At 33.8% G+C, this 23,332-nt stretch overlaps 5 protein-coding genes across 9 annotated transcripts; 3 read left to right on the top strand and 2 right to left on the bottom strand.

Moving 5' to 3' along the window:
- Positions 1 to 25: 25 nt before the first annotated feature.
- Positions 26 to 1,554, bottom strand: LOC120778448 (protein phosphatase 1 regulatory subunit 7). Its single transcript, XM_040110241.1, has 2 exons — positions 1,474 to 1,554; positions 26 to 1,418 (listed from the first exon to the last, which is right to left on the bottom strand). The coding sequence occupies exon 2, from the start codon at positions 1,406 to 1,408 to the stop codon at positions 392 to 394; it is 1,017 nt and encodes a 338-aa protein (XP_039966175.1). The 5' UTR covers positions 1,409 to 1,418; positions 1,474 to 1,554; the 3' UTR covers positions 26 to 391.
- Positions 1,555 to 1,832: 278 nt separating this feature from the next.
- LOC120776650 (steroid hormone receptor ERR1) lies at positions 1,833 to 7,983 on the top strand. 4 transcript variants are annotated; one of them, XM_040107489.1, is made up of 4 exons: positions 1,833 to 2,236; positions 4,663 to 4,731; positions 4,829 to 5,516; positions 5,966 to 6,925. In XM_040107489.1, the coding sequence occupies exons 3-4, from the start codon at positions 4,902 to 4,904 to the stop codon at positions 6,923 to 6,925; spliced, it is 1,575 nt and encodes a 524-aa protein (XP_039963423.1). In that variant the 5' UTR covers positions 1,833 to 2,236; positions 4,663 to 4,731; positions 4,829 to 4,901. The 4 variants fall into 4 exon arrangements, with proteins under 4 accessions (XP_039963423.1, XP_039963424.1, XP_039963422.1 ...); XM_040107490.1 differs by having other exon boundaries at positions 4,663 to 4,748; XM_040107488.1 differs by lacking the exon at positions 4,663 to 4,731.
- Positions 7,984 to 8,163: 180 nt separating this feature from the next.
- LOC120776651 (UDP-glucuronic acid decarboxylase 1) lies at positions 8,164 to 10,623 on the bottom strand. Of its 2 annotated transcripts, none has more exons than XM_040107493.1 (4): positions 10,417 to 10,623; positions 9,482 to 10,340; positions 9,271 to 9,395; positions 8,164 to 9,210 (listed from the first exon to the last, which is right to left on the bottom strand). In XM_040107493.1, exons 2-4 carry the CDS (start codon positions 10,182 to 10,184, stop codon positions 8,665 to 8,667), a joined length of 1,374 nt encoding a protein of 457 aa, XP_039963427.1. In that variant the 5' UTR covers positions 10,185 to 10,340; positions 10,417 to 10,623; the 3' UTR covers positions 8,164 to 8,664. The 2 variants fall into 2 exon arrangements, with proteins under 2 accessions (XP_039963427.1, XP_039963428.1); XM_040107494.1 differs by having other exon boundaries at positions 9,482 to 10,336.
- Positions 10,624 to 11,011: 388 nt separating this feature from the next.
- LOC120777760 (glycylpeptide N-tetradecanoyltransferase) lies at positions 11,012 to 13,594 on the top strand. The gene is made up of 3 exons (XM_040109263.1): positions 11,012 to 11,331; positions 11,511 to 12,163; positions 12,320 to 13,594. The coding sequence occupies exons 1-3, from the start codon at positions 11,124 to 11,126 to the stop codon at positions 12,884 to 12,886; spliced, it is 1,428 nt and encodes a 475-aa protein (XP_039965197.1). The 5' UTR covers positions 11,012 to 11,123; the 3' UTR covers positions 12,887 to 13,594.
- A 1,516-nt stretch (positions 13,595 to 15,110) lies between these two features.
- Positions 15,111 to 21,784, top strand: LOC120777431 (ATP-dependent DNA helicase Q4). Its single transcript, XM_040108738.1, has 7 exons — positions 15,111 to 15,273; positions 15,344 to 16,007; positions 16,169 to 18,656; positions 19,200 to 19,976; positions 20,464 to 20,639; positions 20,787 to 21,103; positions 21,169 to 21,784. Exons 1-7 carry the CDS (start codon positions 15,172 to 15,174, stop codon positions 21,400 to 21,402), a joined length of 4,758 nt encoding a protein of 1,585 aa, XP_039964672.1. The 5' UTR covers positions 15,111 to 15,171; the 3' UTR covers positions 21,403 to 21,784.
- The last annotated feature ends 1,548 nt before the right edge of the window (positions 21,785 to 23,332 follow it).

Here is a 23,332-nt window from a genome sequence, read left to right as displayed (position 1 = left end):
TTACGATCTTATGAAGAACATGCAATTATGTTTTGTATATGTTGTGAAATCTTTATTCAAATGTTGTTTATTAGCTTTACAAATACTTATCTATGAGTTAGTCACCAAATTAGAAACACATCCAGCGGTCTATGCATACATTTGAATGTAAGGGTCAGATATGACTAATTTCCATTGAAAATGATAGACGCTTAAAATGCACTTACGCGGATCACCAGTAAAGTAATGAAAATATTTTAGAAATATTAGAAGAATCTGGAAATTGAATTTTTGCTGCCAGGTTTTCGAAAAATTAAAACTAGGTTCAGAATTAATTTTTTTTAAGTTTCCAATTTTCTTCATATTGAATGATATTTTATTAGTACATGAAAATTACTTGAGATATGCATTTTTACCGACATAGAGTGGCATCAATTTTTTCAAGCCATGGCAAAATGGAACGCAACTTGAAGCGATACATCTTATCTGTGGCTACGGGATTGTGTTCCAAGTAAATAGTTTTAAGCTTTGTATTTTCTTTTAGATTTTCAATATTTTTCCAGTCGGAAACACTGTTATCATTTAGCCATAATTCCTCTAGTTCTTTTAAATCGGCAACGTTGTCTATCGATTTCAACCTATTTTTGGCCAAGTCTAAAGTTTCCAAATTCGTATTTGAATTTAAATTTTCAATAATTTCTATACCATTTTCCGATAAATAAAGTTCAGTCAAATTAACTAACTTATCCAAATTCTCGATTTTAACAATACGATTAGCTTGTAAACTTAAACATTCCAGATTGACCAATGTGTCCAAATTTTCAATTTTAGTTATCTTATTCTTGCCAAGGTACAGTTGGCGTAGATTTACCAGCATTTCAATATTTTGTATTTTACGAATTTTGTTATCACCCAATTCCAGCATAGTCAAATTAGTTAACATGCCTAAGTTTTCAATAACTTGTATCTTGTTAGCACATAAGAAAATCTTTTCCAAATTAACTAATTTATCTACATTTTCTATTTTAGTTAAACGGTTGAAGCTCAAGTCTAACTGTTCTAGATCTACTAATGTATCTAGATTCTCAATTTTAGTGATTTGGTTATCGTAAAGTTCTAGTTCCAGGAGCGTTGTCAATGTGTCGAGGTTTTCAATTTTCTTTATAAGATTCCAGCGTAGATAAAGACGTTCAATGCATTTCAGAGGTTCAAAATTCTCTAGCTTTTCAATACGATGATGGTTCAGATCTAATTCTAAACATTCTGGATCAATTAGTACAACATCTTCTATGGAAGGAAGTGGCTCTTCAATAATTTCTGTTTCCACAGGCGGTCCAATAGATGGGGTCTTTGAGATTGTGTCAATAGAGGTGTCAGATTTCGTGATATCTGACAATGCCCCATTTTCTGCTGAGTTCCCATCTGCCATAGCTTAGTATCTAACGCGAAAACTATTAAATACTTATAGTCAAACTTATTAATTGAAATGATCACCTTGTTTAAAGTCAGTAATCCCGCAAATATGAATAAAAACTAATGCGAAATCATATAGCTACAATGGGAGTGTTGCCACAGCATGCAATTACGGTCAAATTAAATTTTCTAACAAATATTTTTAATGAAACGGGTCTCTTGATTAGTTAGAAATTCTTAAAAAGTATAAAAATTAATATAATATCATTGAATCAAGTAGCAAAGCTTTGAGATACAAATTAACGAAAAATTTCGGAAAAGATGTTTTTATGTTATGTTAAGAAAGTTGGATGAAATTTTGAGATATCTATTGATACCTAAATATTTTTTCAAGTTTCTTTTACTGTGACATTTATAAAAGTTCTGTCTACATGTGTATTCGTTTAATTTGCTCAATATTTTTATCTTCTGAAATTGTTTTCTTGAGCATATTTTACATTTAATTCTCATAATGAGGAATTAACATAAATGAGGTGTAAAGGCTAGTTAATAAAATAAACCGCAGTTGTGAATAACACCTAATTGGATGTATTTTGTGCGAGTTAGTGTTCAGGCAACTTATACAAAAATAAATTCCTGAAAAATCGATGTAGCTGGAATTTAAGGAGCTTTAATCTTTGGAAGGATCATACTGAGCGTTTCGATATAATCACTCTTTCCAAATTTAGTTATATTTGACTAATATCACGAAACGCTTCTATGAAGCAGGACATTGGTTTGAGTATTTCATATTCGGCACAGCCATTAGTAAACTATTGTGCATCAGAAAAATCGGAAATATCGCGTAAGTATATTAAAAAAATATTACATATATATATTACATATATATTTATACACTTGTGTGAATTTTTCTCATTCTGTTACCTTGATATTAACTTTGAACGAAAGATCCCACGATTACTGTCGAGATAAACGAATTTCTTACTGGAAACCACCATCTGGTTGGAATTTTAATATATTATATATAAAAAAAAATGTCAACTTTCGCAAATCATGTCATCTTGAAAAATGAAGACCCATTACTTTTGTTCTTTTGGTGTAGCAGGATTAATTAAATTTTTGAAGTCTTAATAAATTTTAAATTTAAGAATTTGTAGATTGAGCCATCTGTGTTGACCATATGTGCATAATAAATTTTAAATTTAAGAATTTGTAGATTGAGCCATCTGTGTTGACCATATGTGCATAGGAAGCTTACAATTAAAAATTGTATTTTTAATTTTTATATTTGTACAATTTTAGTTTTTTTTTTAATCGAATTAGTTTTTTAATATTTAAAAAGAAATATATTTGAAAGTGCCTATTCTGATAGTACATTTGAATTACCATTTAAACCTCAAATGCTATAAACACATATGTATGTACATATACATATACATACACACGTATGCACATAAACGTAACTCATAGTAATTCATAAAAACTATAAAAATATGAATTAATATGTCATTTACTTTTAGCTACGTCATTTTGAATACAAATTCGCTATGTTTCGTTAATCAGTACTTGAAGCTTGTCGTCAAAATCTAACACGCGCATTCTGAGTGATAATGTTCTTTTAGTTAAAGCTATCATATTTAAATAGTTATACTAAAACGATGGCACCTATATACATAATTCTGTTGTTTGCTTATTTCAATATTTACTCTCAACAAACATACATACTGTGTGTGGACTGCATTTGTGCTATCCTTATTAAATTTACTGCTATCATTTAAAGCATACCAGGTATCAACAAAAAATATTTTTATGTGTTTGTGTGCATGGGTATATGTATGTAGCTAAAGTAGAACAGTCATCCACTCACTCGGTTATTAACAGCCTTTTATATTAAAATAATTTGAGAATTATTATAAATATTGAATAAAAGTCACAGATCTTGTGCGTAGAAGAGTTCGGCTTTGTCATTAATGCAAAAATTTATCAAGTAGCATTTATTATCAATTTTTTTTTTAATTCATTAACTTTTTCATTGATATTTTGGAAATATGTACTATTATATACATATATGTATGTTTATATTTATTCGCAAATATGTATATAAAATATTTTATTTCATAATATATTTAATCTTCTTTTAAAATAAATTATTTAACAGGTATAATAGGAGATTTCAGTGATAGTTTTATTTTACAGTTATGTTAAAATATAGGAAAACTAAGTGTACATACATACATACCTTTCATTTACATATTTACTTATTACTTTAACCTTTAATGCATTTAAAACGCAGTAACAACGGTTCATTATTACATTACATTCTTACATATGTATGTACATAGATTTTCTACCTAAGCGGGCTCTTAAGTGCCTTACATAATTTACGATAAAACTATATAACTTAATCTCTCTTAAATTTCGAAATTTTTTCTTTGACACTCTCATGTTGTATGAAATACACTTTTTACACGGTAACTGGGACAGTAAACGTGCAAAAAAAACCGTACAAAAAGAAGATAAAGTTTATTTAATTGTTGTTTAATCAAAAAGCAAAGTTCTATCTCTTGTTTCATTAAAATTTTTTATCTGTTGTTGGGATGTAATGTACCTACCTTTAAGCGTTATTTACTACTAGTAGCTGAACCAAATGATGAAATATGACTTAATTATCTACATCTTCTATTAAAAATATACAAAACCGCTTCTGAACGTCTAATGAGTTTAAAAATTAGTAAAAAGTATTTAAACTTGATTAATGTAGTAATAATTGTTGTTAATTTTTTTGCTTTGACTTTTGAACTTGAATATTGATTGCACTTTTTCCACTTGGGCGCTTCTTGATCTTAAATGATATATGTATGTACATATATGTATGTAAGCAGTGCATACTACAATTTTTTTTACATTTCCATATGATGTTCTGTACTTTGTATGCGTTAGTAGTGGTGCGTTATCAGTATAAGCGCAATGTGATTACAGCTCTAATTGATATTTCTCACTTTTTGTAATTTTCAACAACGCCTGTCTCTCTTCAATGAGATAGTTTTACTGTTGTACGCTGGGTATGCAATGCACTTCTTTATTGAGACTTTTTTCCAAACGCAAGTCTTGAATATTGCCGAGAGTTTAAACATCTTTGTACTTACTATCCACTTTTCTGATATAAAACTTAACACGTATACATACATACATACCTACATACATTTTTTATTCATTTGCTCGTATGTATAAAATAGCCATTTCTAAAGTGGAGTAAATTATCGTTTTTAGGTAAACCAGTCTGAATGTCATTGGAAGGTTTCTAGAATAGCTTTTTGCAGCTTTAAAGCCCTCAATGAGGTGAACATTGTATTCAAGTATATTGTAGCTTTCTTGAATGTTTATTTAAAATATATTTTATTAATTGTTAAAATTTTACCTTCAATTTATTCAATAGATATTCAAAGGACCGTCGATCTAAGATATAAAAGAATAATTGAAATTCATCAACAGGAACAAAAGTTCCTATAATGTCGGAGGGCGGTGTATTACACATAAAACAGGAGTTGGATATCAGCACCTCATGTTGCAGTCCGAGCACTTCTACCACAGTGGGCGTTAATCGCTCGAATTCCTATTCAAATGGCACCAGCGGTAGTACAAGCAGTACTAGTAGCGCCAGTGCGATCAGTGGTGGGGGCACAGGTGGCAATACATCAACCAGCGGCAACAAATCTTCACCTTCAGTGTCTCCAGAACGTCAATTGTGTAGTTCAACAACAGCACTATCTGCTGATTTGCACAGTGTCACCCTGACGGGATGTGAAGCAAGTACACCAATTGCCTTAAAATCAAATGATTGTGGTGGTAACAATACTAATAGCAACAATAGTGCTGGATCAGCTAGTGGTGGCTCAATACGCGACGAATTACGTCGTCTTTGTTTGGTGTGCGGTGATGTTGCATCTGGATTTCATTACGGTGTGGCAAGTTGTGAGGCCTGTAAAGCATTTTTTAAGCGCACCATACAAGGCAATATTGAGTACACGTGCCCTGCTAATAATGAATGCGAGATTAATAAGCGCCGACGAAAAGCCTGTCAGGCCTGCCGATTCCAGAAATGTTTGCTGATGGGTATGCTAAAGGTAAGTTCAAATACGTGAGTTATTCCCTCAAGGATATTTTATATCCTGATCAGGGTATATTAGGTTTGCCACAAACCACATTTTTATTCTAGTTTCGGTGCAAGCGAAGTTAACTTTATTTTTTCTTGTTTTAACTTTATTTTACTATGGAGTTAGATAATTTTTATTTATGTTGGAATAAGACTTTTTTGAAGGCACGATAATTACATAGAACGCGAGATATTTGAGTATACATACCATATTTCAGAGGCTAGAAAAAATTAAAAAAGAAGCTACGAGCTCAATGTGAAACTTTTAATTGTCTCCCTTTCAATGGAATTTATTTATTGGGTTTTCTTAACTTTTCGATTGAAAATTTTAGGTTTAAAACTAGTACCAAACTAGATAAAGACTTGATATTAATTGAAATAAATTAATTAAATCATCTATATGTCATTAATATATTTTAGGAGGGCGTACGTTTGGATCGTGTGCGTGGAGGTCGCCAAAAATACCGACGGAATCCTATTTCGAATTCATACCAAACCATGCAACTACTTTATCAATCCAACAGTACCTCTCTGGAAGATATCAAAATTCTTGAGATACTAAACGCGTATGAGCCAGACACATTAACGGTGCAACAGCAGCAACAACCGCATACCACTACCGAAAGTAGTAGTAACACGGGCACCGGCAAAGCCACTCAGAATACTTCTGTTAAGTTGGAACAAAATAATTGTAGCAGTGGCGGTAGCAATAGCAACAACAGCGAAATATTGTCTTCCAGTGCACAACCAGTATGCATTTTTCAAAATAACAATTGTGATGCCGAAGAAATTCTTGCTGTTCTCAGTGATATATATGATAAGGAACTGGTAAGCGTGATTGGCTGGGCCAAACAATTACCGGGCTTCACTGAGCTGCCGCTGAATGACCAAATGAAATTGCTGCAAGTTTCGTGGGCGGAAATTTTAACATTACAGTTAAGTTTTCGTTCGCTGCCATTTAATGGACGTCTGTGCTTTGCAGCAGACGTATGGATGGACGAATTGTTAGCTAAGGAATGTGGATATGCTGAATTCTATTATCATTGCGTACAAATTGCTCAACGTTTGGAACGTTTATCACCACGACGCGAAGAATATTATCTGCTTAAAGCATTGATTCTGTCTAATTGTGATATTTTGCTGGATGACCAAAGTTCATTACGAGCATTTCGCGAAACAATACTTAATTCATTAAATGATGTCGTATGCTTATTACGTTATGGGTCTGCAGTGTCACACCAGCAACAGCTGCTTCTCCTGTTGCCAGCATTACGACAAGCGGATGGGATTTTACGTCGATTTTGGAGAGATATTTGTCATGAGGGTAAAATAACAGTAAAAAAATTGTTTGTAGAAATGCTGGAACCAGTGTCCAGGTGAGAATGTCTTTGTACAAGATGCAAGTTATGAGTGTTCTTGTATATAAATATTTTCCCAGAAACAACACGTTTATCAAAAATTATGGATATGGAAACTCAATTTAGGTGTAGAAAGTTAACTGTTCAGTTGTTCTCCGTCAGTGGCGGTGTAGGGGTTTCTGTGGGGGGCTTTCAAGGGTTATAGTATCGAATTTATTTCTAGCAACAAATAGAAAAACAAAATACTGCAAAAAATCGGATCATGCGAAATATAATTCAGTTCACTAGGAAGAAAGTGGGTACTACAATTGGCATCACAGGGCTAAAGCAACTGTGCTAGAGTGTAATAAAACCAATGTACAACAACATTTAGAGAAAGTAAAGTTTTGGAATTGTAACGTGTCATATAGTAGGTTATTCCTAAAAAAAACTTGCTTTTTTCTAAAATATCGTATATATTACGATAGCTTGATTTTCGGGAAATTGGAAAATTTTGATTTTTAGCTGTATTAACAACATATGCATAATATCTTGTGATGATATATACTATATGTACTTTTCATAAGTTCGTTAATGAAAATGTTTTTAAATGATACTCAACTGAAAGCCTTGGAAAAAGAATTGTAAAATTATGTATCTAAAGATGAAATGCAAAGTTTTATTCGCGTTTCGATACGGCAAATGGTATAAGGATATAATATAATATATTGCACAATAAATAAAAATACCGGTATTGGTATACCTTACGAAATACCTCCTTTATAACAGTCATATAGAAAAAAGTATAATAAAAAGCAAAATACATATATTTGTATTGTACAACAATTATACATTTGTATGTGAGTGAATTTAATATGCATACTTATATGAATAACAAATACTTCGTAGATGAATTTTTGTAAATAATATATAAATTAGCTAGTCACTAAGGGCCAAGTAGCTTTTAAGTGGTAGTAATAAAGTGTTAGATAATATTTAATGTGTATCACAGTAATTTTAGAAAATATATACATACTTATACTTGACATATTAACGACCAACTGTTTGCATATTTCTGAAAATAAAATACATAGTGATTGAGCTGCTTTCTTTTGATTCTTACTACGTGTAAGTAACTACGTTACGGTTATTGATAAATTTGTGATTTCTAAATAGGAGTAAAAACATATATTTTTCCTACAATAGGATAATTTCATATATTTCAATCCGTTCCGCATGACCAATGAAATTTTGTGTATACATCACGTCAGAAACACTTGATTACTAGATACCAGCACTATTTCATTTTGGTGTGGTCAAAATTACCAATCTTTTGTTTATTTGCAAAGGCAGAATAATATCCAAAGAATCTGTCCAGTAAATTTTTTAAATGTTCATGTATTATTGCTTTATAAAATTTATTAAGTTTTCTAAGGTCTAAGGTAAAAAATTAATATACAAACAAACTGAAACAAACCAAACCGTATTTATCTTTTGCATTGGACTAGCGAAAAATAACTGCCTTCTCTTAGCTTAGCTTATGGCATGAGAATCTCAAAGGATGTGTTATAAACAATTAAGTGACTAAACACGAATGAAGTCTAACTTCTATTTACACAAAAAATAACTTAAATTACAACGTTATTTATTTAAATTATAAACGCTCTATTTTTTCAGACCCTGTTTCTTAAATAATTATTTCACAATATTTCCTATTTCTAAGCGGTCTAAACCAACACTTAAATTTCGAACTTACTTATATCCTTTTTAAATAGAACAATATTAAGTTTTGTCTGGTACAAAATTCTGCCTGCTATGTTGGCTCCGTTCTAAATCTGGAGAATCAAAATATTTTTTAGAGTCTTTTTGAAAACGATCAGATCTTTCAAGTTCACGTCGGAAATAGCTAATCGTGCGCGATATTCCCATTTGTAGTGGAACTTTTGGTTCCCAATTGAGAATTTTTTTTGCTCGCGTTATATCTGGCTTACGCCTCTGTGGATCATCTTCAACTGCATCTGTTTGTTTTACTTCGCTTTTTCCACCCACTAATTTTTTTATTATCCATGCGAATTCTTCGATTGTGTGCTCTACAGGGTTGCCCAAATTGACTGGCTGGCTGTAGTTGGAAGCCATTAAAGAAATTAATCCGTCGACAAGATCAGAAACATACTGAAAGGAACGAGTTTGCTTGCCATTACCATAAACAGTTATAGTTTCGTTACGCAGTGCTTGAAGTATGAAATTGGATACAACACGTCCATCGTTCATATGCATTCGAGGCCCGTAGGTATTAAATATGCGTGCGACGCGTACTTTCACATTTTCCTGTTAGGCGATAATTATATTATTTAAAACTTGTGTAAAGCAAATTTGCGTAATTTTCACCTGTTTCGCATAAGCGTAGCTGAGTGTTTCTGAAACGCGTTTGCCTTCATCATAACAGGCTCGAGGTCCAATAGGATTTACATGACCCCAATATGTTTCAGGTTGTGGGTGTACAGTTGGATCTCCTATAATAGTGTGCATATTTTTTAACATTCTTGTTTTAAACTGTATAAACAGAATCTCAATTTATAATAAAACAATTTTAGCTTACCGTATACTTCTGATGTACTAGCTATAAGTACTTTTGCCATTACACGCTTAGCTAGTCCTAGCATATTGATGGTACCCATGGTATTCGTTTTGATTGTCTTTACGGGATTATACATATAATGTGGAGGTGAGGCTGGAGATGCTAGATGATAAATTTCATCCACTTCAATAAAAAGTGGGTTCACAATATCATGGTGAATTAATTCGAAATTCTCATGTCCAAGCCAGTGTTCTACATTCCTTTTACGACCTGTGAAAAAGTTATCTGCAACGATGACTTCATGACCTTGAACCATGAGAGTATCTACTAGATGAGACCCAACGAAACCGGCTCCTCCGGTAATTAGAATCCGTTTTCGATTTTTGTAATTTAAGTATTTAACCTGTGGATATTTTCTTGGCGTACTTGCTTCTAAAGCACGAACTCGATCTTCTAATATTGCAATTTGAACTTTTGCATGTTCCAATTGATTTAGAAGCTGCTGATTTGTAATGTGTTGAGGAACATTGGTGAAATCCTTTACGAGATCTTCACCAATTTGGGAGTTCGCTGTCCAATCGTCTTTATCAAAATTTTGAATTGACTGACTAGCATTAGTTTTATGTTTCAAAAATGAACGATATAGAATTATTAGTAATATCAGGGAGCAAGAGGAAATAACGATGAATTTAATTCTTTTTTTTACAATAGGCACGTTAGGCATATTCAGGCGTTCAAGCTTGTATTTCTGCTAGCAATTTATTATTAAGAATTTTATCCTATTTTTATCAAAGCGAAGTCCACGAAATATTTTGTTTATTACTTGTTTAACATCAGCGAGTTTTCAATAGAAAAGTAAACGTGTATTTTCGGTGGCTGGCTAAATGCATATGAATTGTTGTTATTATGTTGTTTCTTATTTTCATAGGCATAAGTATGTATGCATATATACTTACTCATTTGCTGTTTGTTATTTGCTACCTTACAAGTGCATCAAAAATTATTTACCATTACACGTAATGGTTGACATTAATGTCCTTTCAATACGAAAAGTATTTCAAATAGATAAAAGACAATATAAAACAACAAATGTTTACTACTAAATGATATTACAATTTTTAAGAACTTTGTTATCTACAAAAAATCGTTTGATACTTTTCACAGCTGATTTTGACATTTTAGTAAATAAATGATAACAGTCCTCTTGCCATGGTAATGCCATAGAACTTTGTTTACACTTATAAATATGAAAGAGTTGACTGTGAATATACATTTCTAAAGAAGTTTATTCACAGTTTGCAATTCATTTCTTTTATAAATTCAGTATTTCTTGAAATAAAATAAAATAATTAGATAAATGTGAAAAAATTAATAGAAGTTATGTAACATTAACATTTGGAATCTAGCATATATTTTTAAATTAAGAGCATGTGTAATAATGAATTTTAACAAAATTAAAACAAGTTAACCTTATTGCTGCAATTCGCAACTGTGAATGAATATTGGCTCGGAGGTAGAAGAAAAGTCGAGTTTTGACAAATGATTTTTGATGTGAGTCATTCTTGTCGTTAGGTTACACACGGAAAAGGTGGAATCAAGGAATAGTATAACATTGTCAGGATTTACTTAAATTACATTTAGTGTGAAAACAAAAGTTTTAAGAATGCCGAATAACGACAAGGAACCACAAAATATACAGAATAATAATGAGAGTAATACTTTGGAAAGCACGCAGGCAGTAGCCGCTGCCACTGAAGCATTGATTGCGGCCGCAGTAGCCGGCAGTAAATCGTCCCCCACTGCCAATAATAAGGAATCTGGGTCCAATGATGCCGAAAAGCAACACACTGATGCAAAATCCACTTCGGCAGGTAAGAATATTTACCTGATAAATAGATTATTTGTTAAACGTGCAAAAGCTTTGTTAAAAGGTGAGGTATATAATGTAAGAATATTTGTACAAATGTGTATTCGTTGTGGAAAATGCTACCTTGCAACTATATTTGTATATGTATGTGAATTTATTAAATAATTCAAACTATAATTTCAGGTTTACTCAGAAATCAAGGCTTGCTAAAGGTACTATCCGAAGTTGCAGCTGCCGGCCGACAGTCGAAACAATTCGCCTTTTGGTCTACACAACCAGTACCCAAACTAAATGAAGATATTACCACAAATGAATGTATTGAACCTGATAAAGATATCTCGGAAATTCGTCCGGATCCGTATACTTTGCCAGAAGGCTTTAAATGGGATACTCTTGATTTGAACAGTACCACCGATTTAACTGAATTATATACCCTGCTGAATGAAAATTATGTGGAGGATGATGACGCTATGTTCCGTTTTGATTATCAACCAGAATTTCTGAAATGGTCATTGCAACCACCCGGTTGGAGACGAGATTGGCATGTTGGTGTACGTGTGGTAAAGTCGGGACGTTTGGTTGGTTTCATATCTGCCATTCCAAGCAAGCTGCGTTGTTATGACAAAGTGCTTAAAACTGTTGAGATAAATTTTCTATGCGTTCATAAGAAATTGCGTAGTAAACGTGTTGCGCCGGTGCTTATACGTGAGATTACTCGCCGTGTAAACTTGACTGGAATTTTCCAAGCTGCTTACACCGCGGGAGTTGTACTGCCTAAACCAGTCTCTACATGCCGGTATTGGCATCGCTCATTAAATCCCAAAAAACTTGTTGAGGTAAGTAAAAATCGGTGTGAAATTGTTCAGTTTTAAAAGTGAAAAAAAAACATGTGTGGTTTAAGCTGAGGTTATTATACGATCTTTAATAAAATCATAGAAAGTAAATATTTATAAATGCCACTGAAAATATATATTTTTTAAATTATTTTACAGGTAAAGTTTTCACATTTAGCACGTAACATGACAATGCAACGAACAATAAAATTGTACAAACTACCCGATCAGCCAAAAACTAAAGGATATCGTCGTATTCAACCCAAAGATATGGACAAGACACAGAAGCTACTTGAAGAGTACCTCAAAAAATTTTCTTTGAGTCCAGTTTTTTCAAAAGAAGAATTTCGCCATTGGTTTACTCCGAAAGATGGAATTATTGACTGTTTCGTTGTCGAAGATGAGCACGGAAATATAACTGATATGACAAGTTATTACTGTTTACCATCATCGGTGATGCATCACCCAGTACATAAGACTGTACGTGCTGCTTATTCTTTTTATAATGTGTCTACAAAAACACCATGGTTGGAATTGATGAATGATGCGTTGATATCGGCAAAAAATGTTCATTTGGACGTCTTCAATGCACTTGATTTGATGGAGAATAAAAACTTCTTCGTACCCCTGAAGTTCGGTACTGGCGATGGCAATTTGCAATATTATCTATACAATTGGCGTTGTCCAGCTATGACACCAGAAGATGTAGCGCTCATTTTAATGTAGTTGACATTAGCTAGAAAAGGCTACACACACTAAAAACAACATAAGAAAATAAAGGAAAATTCAGCACATACCGCAAATAGTTAATGAATACAAAAGCCAGTCCAACCATCACGACAAAAAATTAAACATATAATCGAAGAAGTTTGTTTCCATAATACATTGCATAAAATGATAATGATGACAATTAATGATATTGTTAGACTACATAAAAGTATAATTAGAACTTTGGTGGTTCTATGATGGATTCCCTTTAAAAACAGCATGTGTGTTGAAAATTGGAAGTTGCACATGAGCAGCTTTAGTTGAATACAAAATAGCACAACAAAGTTAAGTAATTGCAATAAAAACATACAAATGTCTATATATGTACATATTTCCAATTTTATGTATATATGTACGTAGACGAGTATGCTTTAAACTAAGTTTACTTAATTTTTAGCGCCGTAGCAGAACAAAATTAGTATTTTGGCTACACGAGTATGTAATTCATTAAAGATTTTTTGCAAGTCTCTATTACTATTGGTAACGTTAAATTTTTTGAAATATAAAATTTCAGACAGCACAATTCCGTGATCTTTGGTTTCGGATTGTTTAAGGACTACGAATAAAAGCAATAAAGCAATTTCAGATTTTTTCTTTAGATTAATTAATAACAAATGGATTAAACAAATAAAACACGTTATTATAAGCATACAAATATGGTAAAAATACTATACAAGTCAATAATTTTTTTTTGGAAGTTTTAATCAAAATATTTATTACGCCGGTAATTTTTTGTTGTGTGAGGCATTTCCTACAAATATATTATTTAAAGACTTCATACCCACCATCTGCCATTTATGCATCATTTTTAGTTACCCCTAAAATGTGTCGGTTATAAGTATTTCTTTATATAACGAATGAAGTTTAAGTGACGTGTGTTCGTGTTGTTTTTAAGAAGAAAAATAATTCAAAAAAATAAAACTAAATTGAAGAATATATCAACTTTCTAAAGTTAACCTCAAATATATTGAATATCGAGAAAGTTTATCTCTCAAGTGTTTTTTCATTGCACGAATTCCATATTTTACATACAAATATATATTAATAAAAAAAAGCCGGCTTGATCAAGTCAATATTAACTTTATTAATTATTTATTCACTATGCTACTCTCAATGGCTTGGTGAATCTAAAGTTTAGATTCTAAACAATAAAGGTACTCATTTAGAGTGGCATCTATGTATGTATGTAATAGTGTCAAAATGAGAACTTGGGTTAAATGAGCGCTTCGTGGCAATAATGGGATAAGTCAGGTGTTATTCATTTTCTGTGATTGTTTTTTCTATAAATATTTAATAAATTCATTTTGAAATATTGAAATAATACAATATAATATTTAAATGTTCTTACATTACAACGCAAATTGCCATTTTGCGAAGTTTGCAGTAAATGCTACAAATTTGCAACCTTAAAGAGTACCACTTTTGTATACACAATTTTAGCGGTATGCGCGTTTTATTACAGTTGCTTATTCGATTCGCTACTCTCCAAGACTTAGTTAATGTTGTTGTTATTATAAGAAGAAAGCTATTTATGATAGGTTGTCTATAGGTTGCTGTTTCTGAAAGTCGCATATTATTTAATCGATTTCATTGAAATTATTAAGTTAAAGATGGCAGGTACTATTTGATGATGCCAGTGCATGTGTTGTCTACAAGTTGATTGTTCTATTCGCATATCTCCAAAGCTAAGAGAGCCGAAGAACGATTATCAAATAGCTATTACTTTAAAATCGATATATATTAAATCGATATATTTGTAGTCTTAAATACCCTGCAGGGCTTCTAATTAAACTTTCTTTTAAATTTTTTCTTTCGTTTTGTACGGTCAACTACAATTTCTCAGATGTGAAATTATAAATTATTTTATTAAATTTAAGAAGTCATACTATATACTTAACTGTGGTTATTCAAGTAGCAAGTAAAAGCGATTCCTCCCTTTGTTATCAATGAAAAACATAACATTTTGATTTTTTCCTTTTTCTCGAAATAAATTATAAAGTTTCGATATGTATTTTCATTATGTCTTTAATATATAATTCGAAAAATTCCCATATATTATGTAATATCGGGGAATTAGTTGGCCTGAATGGTTGTATCGTCTAAGTACTGCTTTAGGGTGAGGTTCTATGGCGCGAAAATTGACATTTGACACATAACAAAAAAGTAAAATTTGCTAATTTTTTGCCATTACAAGAACTATTTTAGAAGCTAGCATATATTTCTAGCATAGATAGATTGCTATCATGAGTGATTCCACTCCTAAACATAAGTATCAAAAATACAAAATACGTGTGAAAACATGGGAGCGCGATTTCAAGCGCAAATTTTCTCGAGTTCCCTCTAAGGTACTTAGTAAACACGAAACAAAAAGTGGACATATTTTTTGCATACATAACTTTTCTATTTTCTATTTAGTATGATATCCGTGAGGCGCCACAAGAAATACGAGATGCTTACAAAATGTACTACAAATTAAAAACCTCATTGCTGGAGGACACATTGAATGGTGTTTTTGATGACGACGGATTTAGTGTTCTTGAAATATCGCAGAGTCAAAGCGAATTAGCCCCAAATGAAAGTTCACAAATGTCCAGTAGCATTGCCGCGCTAGTCGGTAGTGCAACATCTTCAAATATGCTGGATGAATTAAAAACGACCAATGAAACGAAAAGAAAAGTTTTGACATATTCAGATTTCGAAGAGAAAGTAATTAGAGAATTTGATGCGGTAGAATTTTGTGAATTAAATGAAAAAGCATGGGGACCCGAACTAAGTATACAAAACTCAAAGACTGAGGAAGAAGTTGACAAAAGTCCCAGCGAACCAGGTGCCTTGAAAAAGCCTTTCACATCAAGTTTATGTGCAAAACTTTTAAAGGCATCATCATTCAGTAAACGCAATCCAAGGAAGTCACTTTCTCGTGTTAATTCCGGTATAGGTACACCAATATCGCGTCAAGAATCTTTGAGTAATACATCGCAGCAATCGGAAGTTTTACCCGATTTAGAGACAATACTAGTACAAAAAGCTAAGGAGCAACAAGCAATGGCAGCGGTTACTGTTAATCCATTATTAGCAGGTGAGAATTCAGCTTTTTCGACAACAGACGGGTATACCTTACCGGAAGCTTTTAATATTTGGAGTCGTTACTGCAACATCTATAAAAAAGCTTGATCTGTTATTTCCTATATATGTATTTAATTTTGTGGAATTAAAAGTTATTTCATTGTTAATTTTCAGGCAAGGACACCGCTACACAACTAAATATAGATGCCGGCTGGCTTAACCGTAACACCATCGATGAAGGACTAGAAGGAGGTGTAGAGATTAAAGCGCAATCAGCTAAATCACTGCCGCGAACTCCAATAGTAGAAAAGCGTTTTGGACTGAGCAATATCAATGTCAAAACTGTGGTACCCTTGACTAATAATATTAATATAAAACATGAAGAAACGTTAAAAACAAATGTGGAAAATAAACCAGAAACAGCACACAACACACTCTTAGAGGCAAGTGCGGTTGTTATTAACGATATTAATGGTGACTCCGATTCAGTTGTTTCTGATAGCGGTGGTGAGGAAGCGGAGCAGGCTTATGTACATGTCGCCAAAAGGCGCAGGGTGTTAAAAACAATTGAAAAAAATCAAACGATTGAAAGTAGTGATTTACCAGTGAAAAATAACGAGACAAATGATATGAAAGCAACAGTTACTAAGGAAGATTCTGCTACTTTGGATGCTCCTCAAGAGGAGATAAAACTTTATGATTTCTCAGCAGATGACAATGATGATGCTGACTATTCACCTCCGATAGCTAAGAAAGGAGCGCGCAAAACTGTTAAGCTTGTTAAGAAGACAACCAAGGAAGCGAAACAAAAAACTAAAGAAAATGCTAAGAAAACAAAAACAATAAATTCTCAAAGAACAAGTAGGACTAGAAGTAATAATACCAAAAAAGGATCTGACATAGATAAGAACGATGTTACTGCTACGAACGTTGAAGAGGTAAACGAAGAACCAGATGAAAAGCCGCCAGAAGCAGCTATGTTGCGTTATACAATGCTGCTCGAGAGTGGCGACCTTACAAGTACTCCCCGGGTACCAAGCAGTGAGCTGGAGAAAGCCGACGATGTTGCACAGCGGTATATAAATAGCACACATGTGGCATTCGCCAAAGCGGAGGCAGCAGCGACTAGTCAAAAACCTACACCTTTGCCAATCATCGATGAGAAGCGTGCGGCAGCACGAAAGAAACTTGAAGAAAAAATCGCCGCTGGTAAACTTAATGAGAATTATGTATCGATAAATCTGCAAAAGAAGATATATGCACGCGGAAAACGAAATGTTAATTTCTCTAAATATAAGAAAAAAATGTGGCGCCACAAAAAGAAAATTGCTGCACTTGCCGGTCCGGATATGGATATGGGCGGTTGTGATGGCGGTGTACTAACATGTTTCACTTGCGGGCAAGTGGGGCATTTCGCAGCACAGTGTAAGATAAAGGGCGACTCATTATTGCCTCTAACAGCACAACTTGAGGAGGACCCCTCACCATTTCCCACCCTTGAAGAAGCTGAGCGTATGGCTGCTCAGAATGCTATGGTGGCACACAGTAGAAATATATCAAGATTACCAGCTGCAGCGAATAAAGCAATGTATCAAAAAAATGAGGAAGACACTGAACTACATCAAAATTCCGATCATGAGTCAGTTGCAGGCAAAGACAGTAATGATGATGTCTCAGAAGGACATGATAGTGACTCCTCTGCAAATGACGATAACGAAAATATAGGTTTTGAGAGCGATGAAGAATTTGAAAACATTAATATTGATGAGGTTACCACATCGGCATCTCAAGAGTCACCTATTAAAAAATATGTGGGTCATAAAATACCGGAAGATTTTCTTAAAAAAGTTGGTCTGAATTCCAATTCTGAAAATGGTAAAACATCTGATACACAATTCGGTGGAATTCAACCCATTTATGAACTCGATGCCGATGGTAATGTGCGCGAGGACATACCCGCCGAAGTCACAGAGGCGCTACGTATGTTTGGGCATGTAAATTTCCGAAAGGGTCAAGAACGTGCCATTATGCGTATATTATCTGGCGTGTCAACTTTGGTTACGTTAAGTACAGGCAGCGGTAAATCATTATGTTACCAATTACCTGCTTACCTATACAGTCATCGTAGGCGTGCAATAACATTAGTTATATCGCCACTCGTATCACTTATGGAAGATCAGGTGACAGGTGTCCCACATTTTTTGCGTGCCCATTGCTTACACACCAATCAAACGCCTCAACAGAGAATCAAAGTAATGGAAATGATATCGGCGGGGGAAGTAGATATTCTATTGGTGTCACCGGAAGCTGTGGTGGCTGGTGAACGTTCGACTGGTTTTGGTGCCATTCTGCGTCAATTGCCTCCAATCGCTTTCGCTTGTATTGACGAGGCGCATTGTGTTTCTCAGTGGAGTCATAATTTTCGTCCCAGTTATCTGATGATTTGTAAAGTGCTCAAAAAGAATTTAGGTATTCAAACGGTTTTAGGCTTGACCGCAACAGCAACTTTACCAACGCGTCTGAGTATTATCAGCCATTTAGGAATACCAGATGGACAACGTGGTGTTATTAGTGATATTCCATTGCCAGATAATCTTCTATTGTCGGTATCAAAAGACGAGAATAAGGACGCCGCTTTATTAGAATTACTTCTAAGTGATCGGTAAGTTATATTTTAATTATAAAACGATTACATATACGCTTAAATTAATTACCACGCGCTCAGAGTCATGTGTGGTGAATTGGTAAACCCATCGTCCTTTGATATATGACTGGATATATTAAGTTTGTCACAAATTTTGTAACGCTCAAAAGGAAACGTTTGAGACTTTGTAAAGAATCAGTATGAATAGCTGAACCGATTTAGCCATTTCCGTCTGTATATGTATTTTTTGTGACACGTTCGAATCCCCCCAAGAAGCAGCTTATTTGTCGGAAACCCTGATATCGGACCATTATAGCATATAGCTGCAGTACAAACTGAACAATTATTTACATGTCCTCTTATGAAAAACCCTTTATATTGAACGTTACGTACGTTATAGAGTTAACCTAAAAGACGCAGACTTTTAAATCTTTTGTATCTAAACTAGAGAAAGAGATTTGACCCATTTCTGAAAGTGATATGTCTATAAAAGAGTAATAGTAATAAAAATGTAAATTCGTATATACATATGTAACTTTAGTAATTTTGTATATATTCTAGGTTTAGTGACTGCCAATCCATAATCGTTTACTGCACACGCCGCGATGAATGTGAGCGTATCGCTTCGTATCTCCGTACTTGTATGCAGGATCAATGTAACGATAAAAATGCACCAGAAAGCGGTAAACGCAAACGAAAGCGCACTAATTGGGCGGCAGAACCGTACCATGCTGGCATGCCGGCATCACGTCGTCGTACAATACAAAACGCTTTCATGCGCAATGAACTGCGCATAGTTGTGGCCACTATTGCTTTCGGCATGGGCATCAATAAACCCGATTTGCGTGCTGTCATCCATTACAATATGCCTCGCAACTACGAGAGTTACGTACAAGAGATTGGACGTGCCGGACGTGACGGCAAACCGGCGCAATGTCATCTCTTTTTAGATGCACGCGGTGGTGATAAGTGTGAGCTACGTCGTCATATCTACTCCAATTCGATTGATCGACATGTGATAAGAAAATTATTGCAACATGTGTTTGTGCCGTGTGCCTGTGCCAAGAAGGAGACATCAGAGGCGCAATATCAAAGAACGCAAGTTTCGCGAGGAAATATGTTGAACGCAACAAGCGCGGTTGAAAATAATCGCATTTGTCCCGGCCATGAAATCGGTTTCTCGGTGCAGCGTACAGTTGAGGCATTGGATATACCAGAAGAAAATATATCCACATTGTTATGCTATCTGGAACTGGATTCTCGTTGGAATATCAGTGTGCTTAGCAATGCTTATACTATGGCCAAGATCATTTCATATGGTGGTGCAAAGTACCTAAAGTAAGTATTATAAGCCTATTTTTATACCCTAAATAGGATATATATTAAGTTTGTTATGAAGTTTGTAACTTCCAAAAGGAAACGTCGGGTCCCTATTAAATATATATAAATATACTTGTTTAGAAATGATCAGCTTGACGAGCAAAGTTGATTTAGCTGCCTGTCGGTTCGTCCGTCGGTATGTAGAAAAACTAGTCTCCCTCAGTTTTTGAAATATCGTCCTTTTCTTCCCAAGAAGCTTCTTATTTGTCGGAATCGGAGATATCGGACCACTATAAGATATAGCTGCCATACAAACTGATTAAATTAAATCAAGCCCTTCTATAAAAAAAACTTTAATTTGCAAGATATCTCCCCGATATTTTGTATAGCATATTTTGCAAGGCAGCGCTTCGTTTCCGTTTCTTTAGATTGGACAATTATAGCATTTTTCTCGTTTTTTATCAGCACACTTAATATACATATATATGCATATAATATATTTTAGACATGCGGCCAAAGAATGTCCACCTTTAGCAATGGCAATCGCATTGGAAATAAAACAAGATAAATTTAAGGATGATGCGAATATAATTGAGTTTTCAGTGGTTGATATTGCTGCAGCGATCGGTTGGAATAGTGGCGTCGTAAAATACCAATTGAAAAATTTGGAGTGGATTGAAGGTAATAATGTATTTAAACTCATATAATGATTTGTATTTTTATGCAATAATGTTGATTTTTGTAATATTTCGACTCTTTCCCAGATAAGATAAAATTTCATCTATTTCAAAGTTTTACAATTTTCTAATACATAGTCACATTTTTCAGTCGATGGCTATCCGCGACGTTCCCCCATTAATGTCAATTTCCACGACATCGGTTTTCGGTTGAAGGCGCCTGGAGATTTTATACCCGAAGAAATAGATGATGCTCTTGATACACTCTATAATCGTACAGTCGAACAAGAGAGAACACAACTCATACAGCTACAGTATGTGTTTCAAGGTCTATCCTTGGTCGCCTACAACAATTATGTGCCGTGCATGAGCGCCAACTATGCTCCAGATCGTTCTAATCAACTTAAAGGTATTATACGCGATTACTTCCAAAATGATTACCCTAAAGAAATGAAACTAGAAACGGATGTAAGTCTTATACTCAAATAATTTCACAAAATTTCAACTAAAAAAAAAACCGATAACATTTTCAGAATTCAAATGTATCCGATGGTGATATTGAACACGATGTACTCGCGCTCATTAGCATGTATCCAGATAATAATTTCAGCGGTCGGAATATTGCTCGTATTTTCCATGGCATAACAAGTCCAAACTTTCCAGCTGTTATATGGGGCCGTTGTAAATATTGGAGAGCTCACTCAAGCGTTGATTTTAACCGGATTCTAAAATTGGCGAACGCTCTTATTGTACGACGACGCATGTAATAATCTATTCGCAATGGCTTTGGAGTAAAGACATTCTTATGCATAGAGCGAATTTTAATTTGTAGATTTTATGAAAGTTCCAAAACATGCATAAACATCAATTCATGTTTATTTACGATATAATCCGTTTTTACTATATATGTAACTTATTCATAAACACATTTTAGCTTTATCAATGCATTTGCTCAATTAATTTAATACATTAGAAATTTTAATATTGACAAAACTGAAAAGACTTCAAATAGAAATGCCTCTAAAAATGGACGCCGTATAAGAACGCATTTTTTATAATTGCCACAGACTTAATAATTTATGTAAATTTACGCGTTAAGCTTTACTATGCATGCAATAAGAATATTTTAAATAAAGTTGACAAAAAATATTTTTATGTATGTACATATATGTATTGAATTTTTTGGAAATAGGAGTATGTGTCTCAAATCCATTTCTTATTTGCAAACAGAATACAATTTTTTATTACAAATATTTTTTTAAAACCCGGATTGCTTCAAATGTATGCTTTATATCTTAAATTTCATTTTGTCTAAAACAAAAGATTTAAGCACCAAACTTCTGCGATATTTCATTATTGATTTATTTAATTATTAATTTTATTGTTTAACTCAGATTTTTTTGAAATTTTAAGAAATATATATCATCCTCACACATGACAACATATCTTCACAACCATTTTCGATAAAAAATAGTTTTTAACTAATTTTTGCAGTTTTAACTGTTAAACATAAGTAATATGATATGAATGAATATCAAAATTATATATTATTTAATTCGTTATCCTCTATTTAATACTTATTTACTTTAATAAGTACCCTTTTCTGCTTATACGAGGTTGGACCGATAAGTACATACATAGCTTACAAAAAAATTGCAAAATATTTCTCAACATAGCGTCCTTTTAGGTCGCTACACTTAACCTAGCGACTATCCAACTTCTTTAATCCGTCTGAGAAATAGGCTGCGATAACCTTCTCATTCCATACCTGGAAGTAAGAATATTCGCCCGTAGGCAAATCTTGAGAATACAGTGGATGGTAAAGCAGTTCGTAGTACAATTTGACCGATAAATTTTCTTATTTCGACTTTTTCCGAAGCCGTTTGAAACAGGTTCTCTGGGAGAAGTTCAATGTTTCAATTGTTGATCTCAAGTGAAGTCTAGAAACTAACTCAGATTACGCTTAAACAGCGTCAAAAAATACTGTGAAGTGTCTCAAGGTTGCGTTGGTTGACAGGAGTGAGCAAACGCGGCAACCATTACGCCTACAACATTCTCAGGGCCATTAGTTAATACTTGATATGACCCATGCGATCTTCTGAGATGCCTACTGTCCCGTATCGTAAATCTGCCAATCTACCGTGGTAGCCATTTTCGAACTGAGAATGGCTCATCAAAAACCGATGTTCTTAACATTCACCATACCCACGACAGTCGGGTTTAGTTAACCGGAAAGGACCGGGATTTTTATCCGGCCAAGGACTGTCAACTCGGAACCATTCCTCGAAATTACTTCTGGAATGTTTTCTGCCGGTACAACAACAACAATATACATAAATCGAGGACGATTTGACGTTTGCAGCATCCAACCGTTTTTAAATCACTCTGATTTTTCTTTCAAAAACAAGATTCTGAAGACTGATTGATATTGTTCGTTTTGAATTTTTCTAAAATAGGCGGACACCGCAGCGCCTGGACGTTAACAAAAATATCGAGTCGGATTCAGCAAATGGGTCCCACGCGATATTTATACACATATATTTCTTTTGTGCCTGCTGCGAATCTTGCTTCGACTATATTCCGAAAAGGAGCGGAACTTGTCGAAAGTAGACTCGAATATTTTACTACAGATATTGAAGGTCCCTGAATAATGACTCGCATTAATAAAACAAATGATTTGCTTCTGTAATAGTAACT

This window comes from Bactrocera tryoni, chromosome 5 (genome assembly GCF_016617805.1).
Source record: "Bactrocera tryoni isolate S06 chromosome 5, CSIRO_BtryS06_freeze2, whole genome shotgun sequence".
Lineage (NCBI taxonomy): Eukaryota > Metazoa > Arthropoda > Insecta > Diptera > Tephritidae > Bactrocera > Bactrocera tryoni.
Note: the sequence above shows the minus strand (reverse complement) of the source record. Positions and strands in the feature narration are given on the sequence as shown.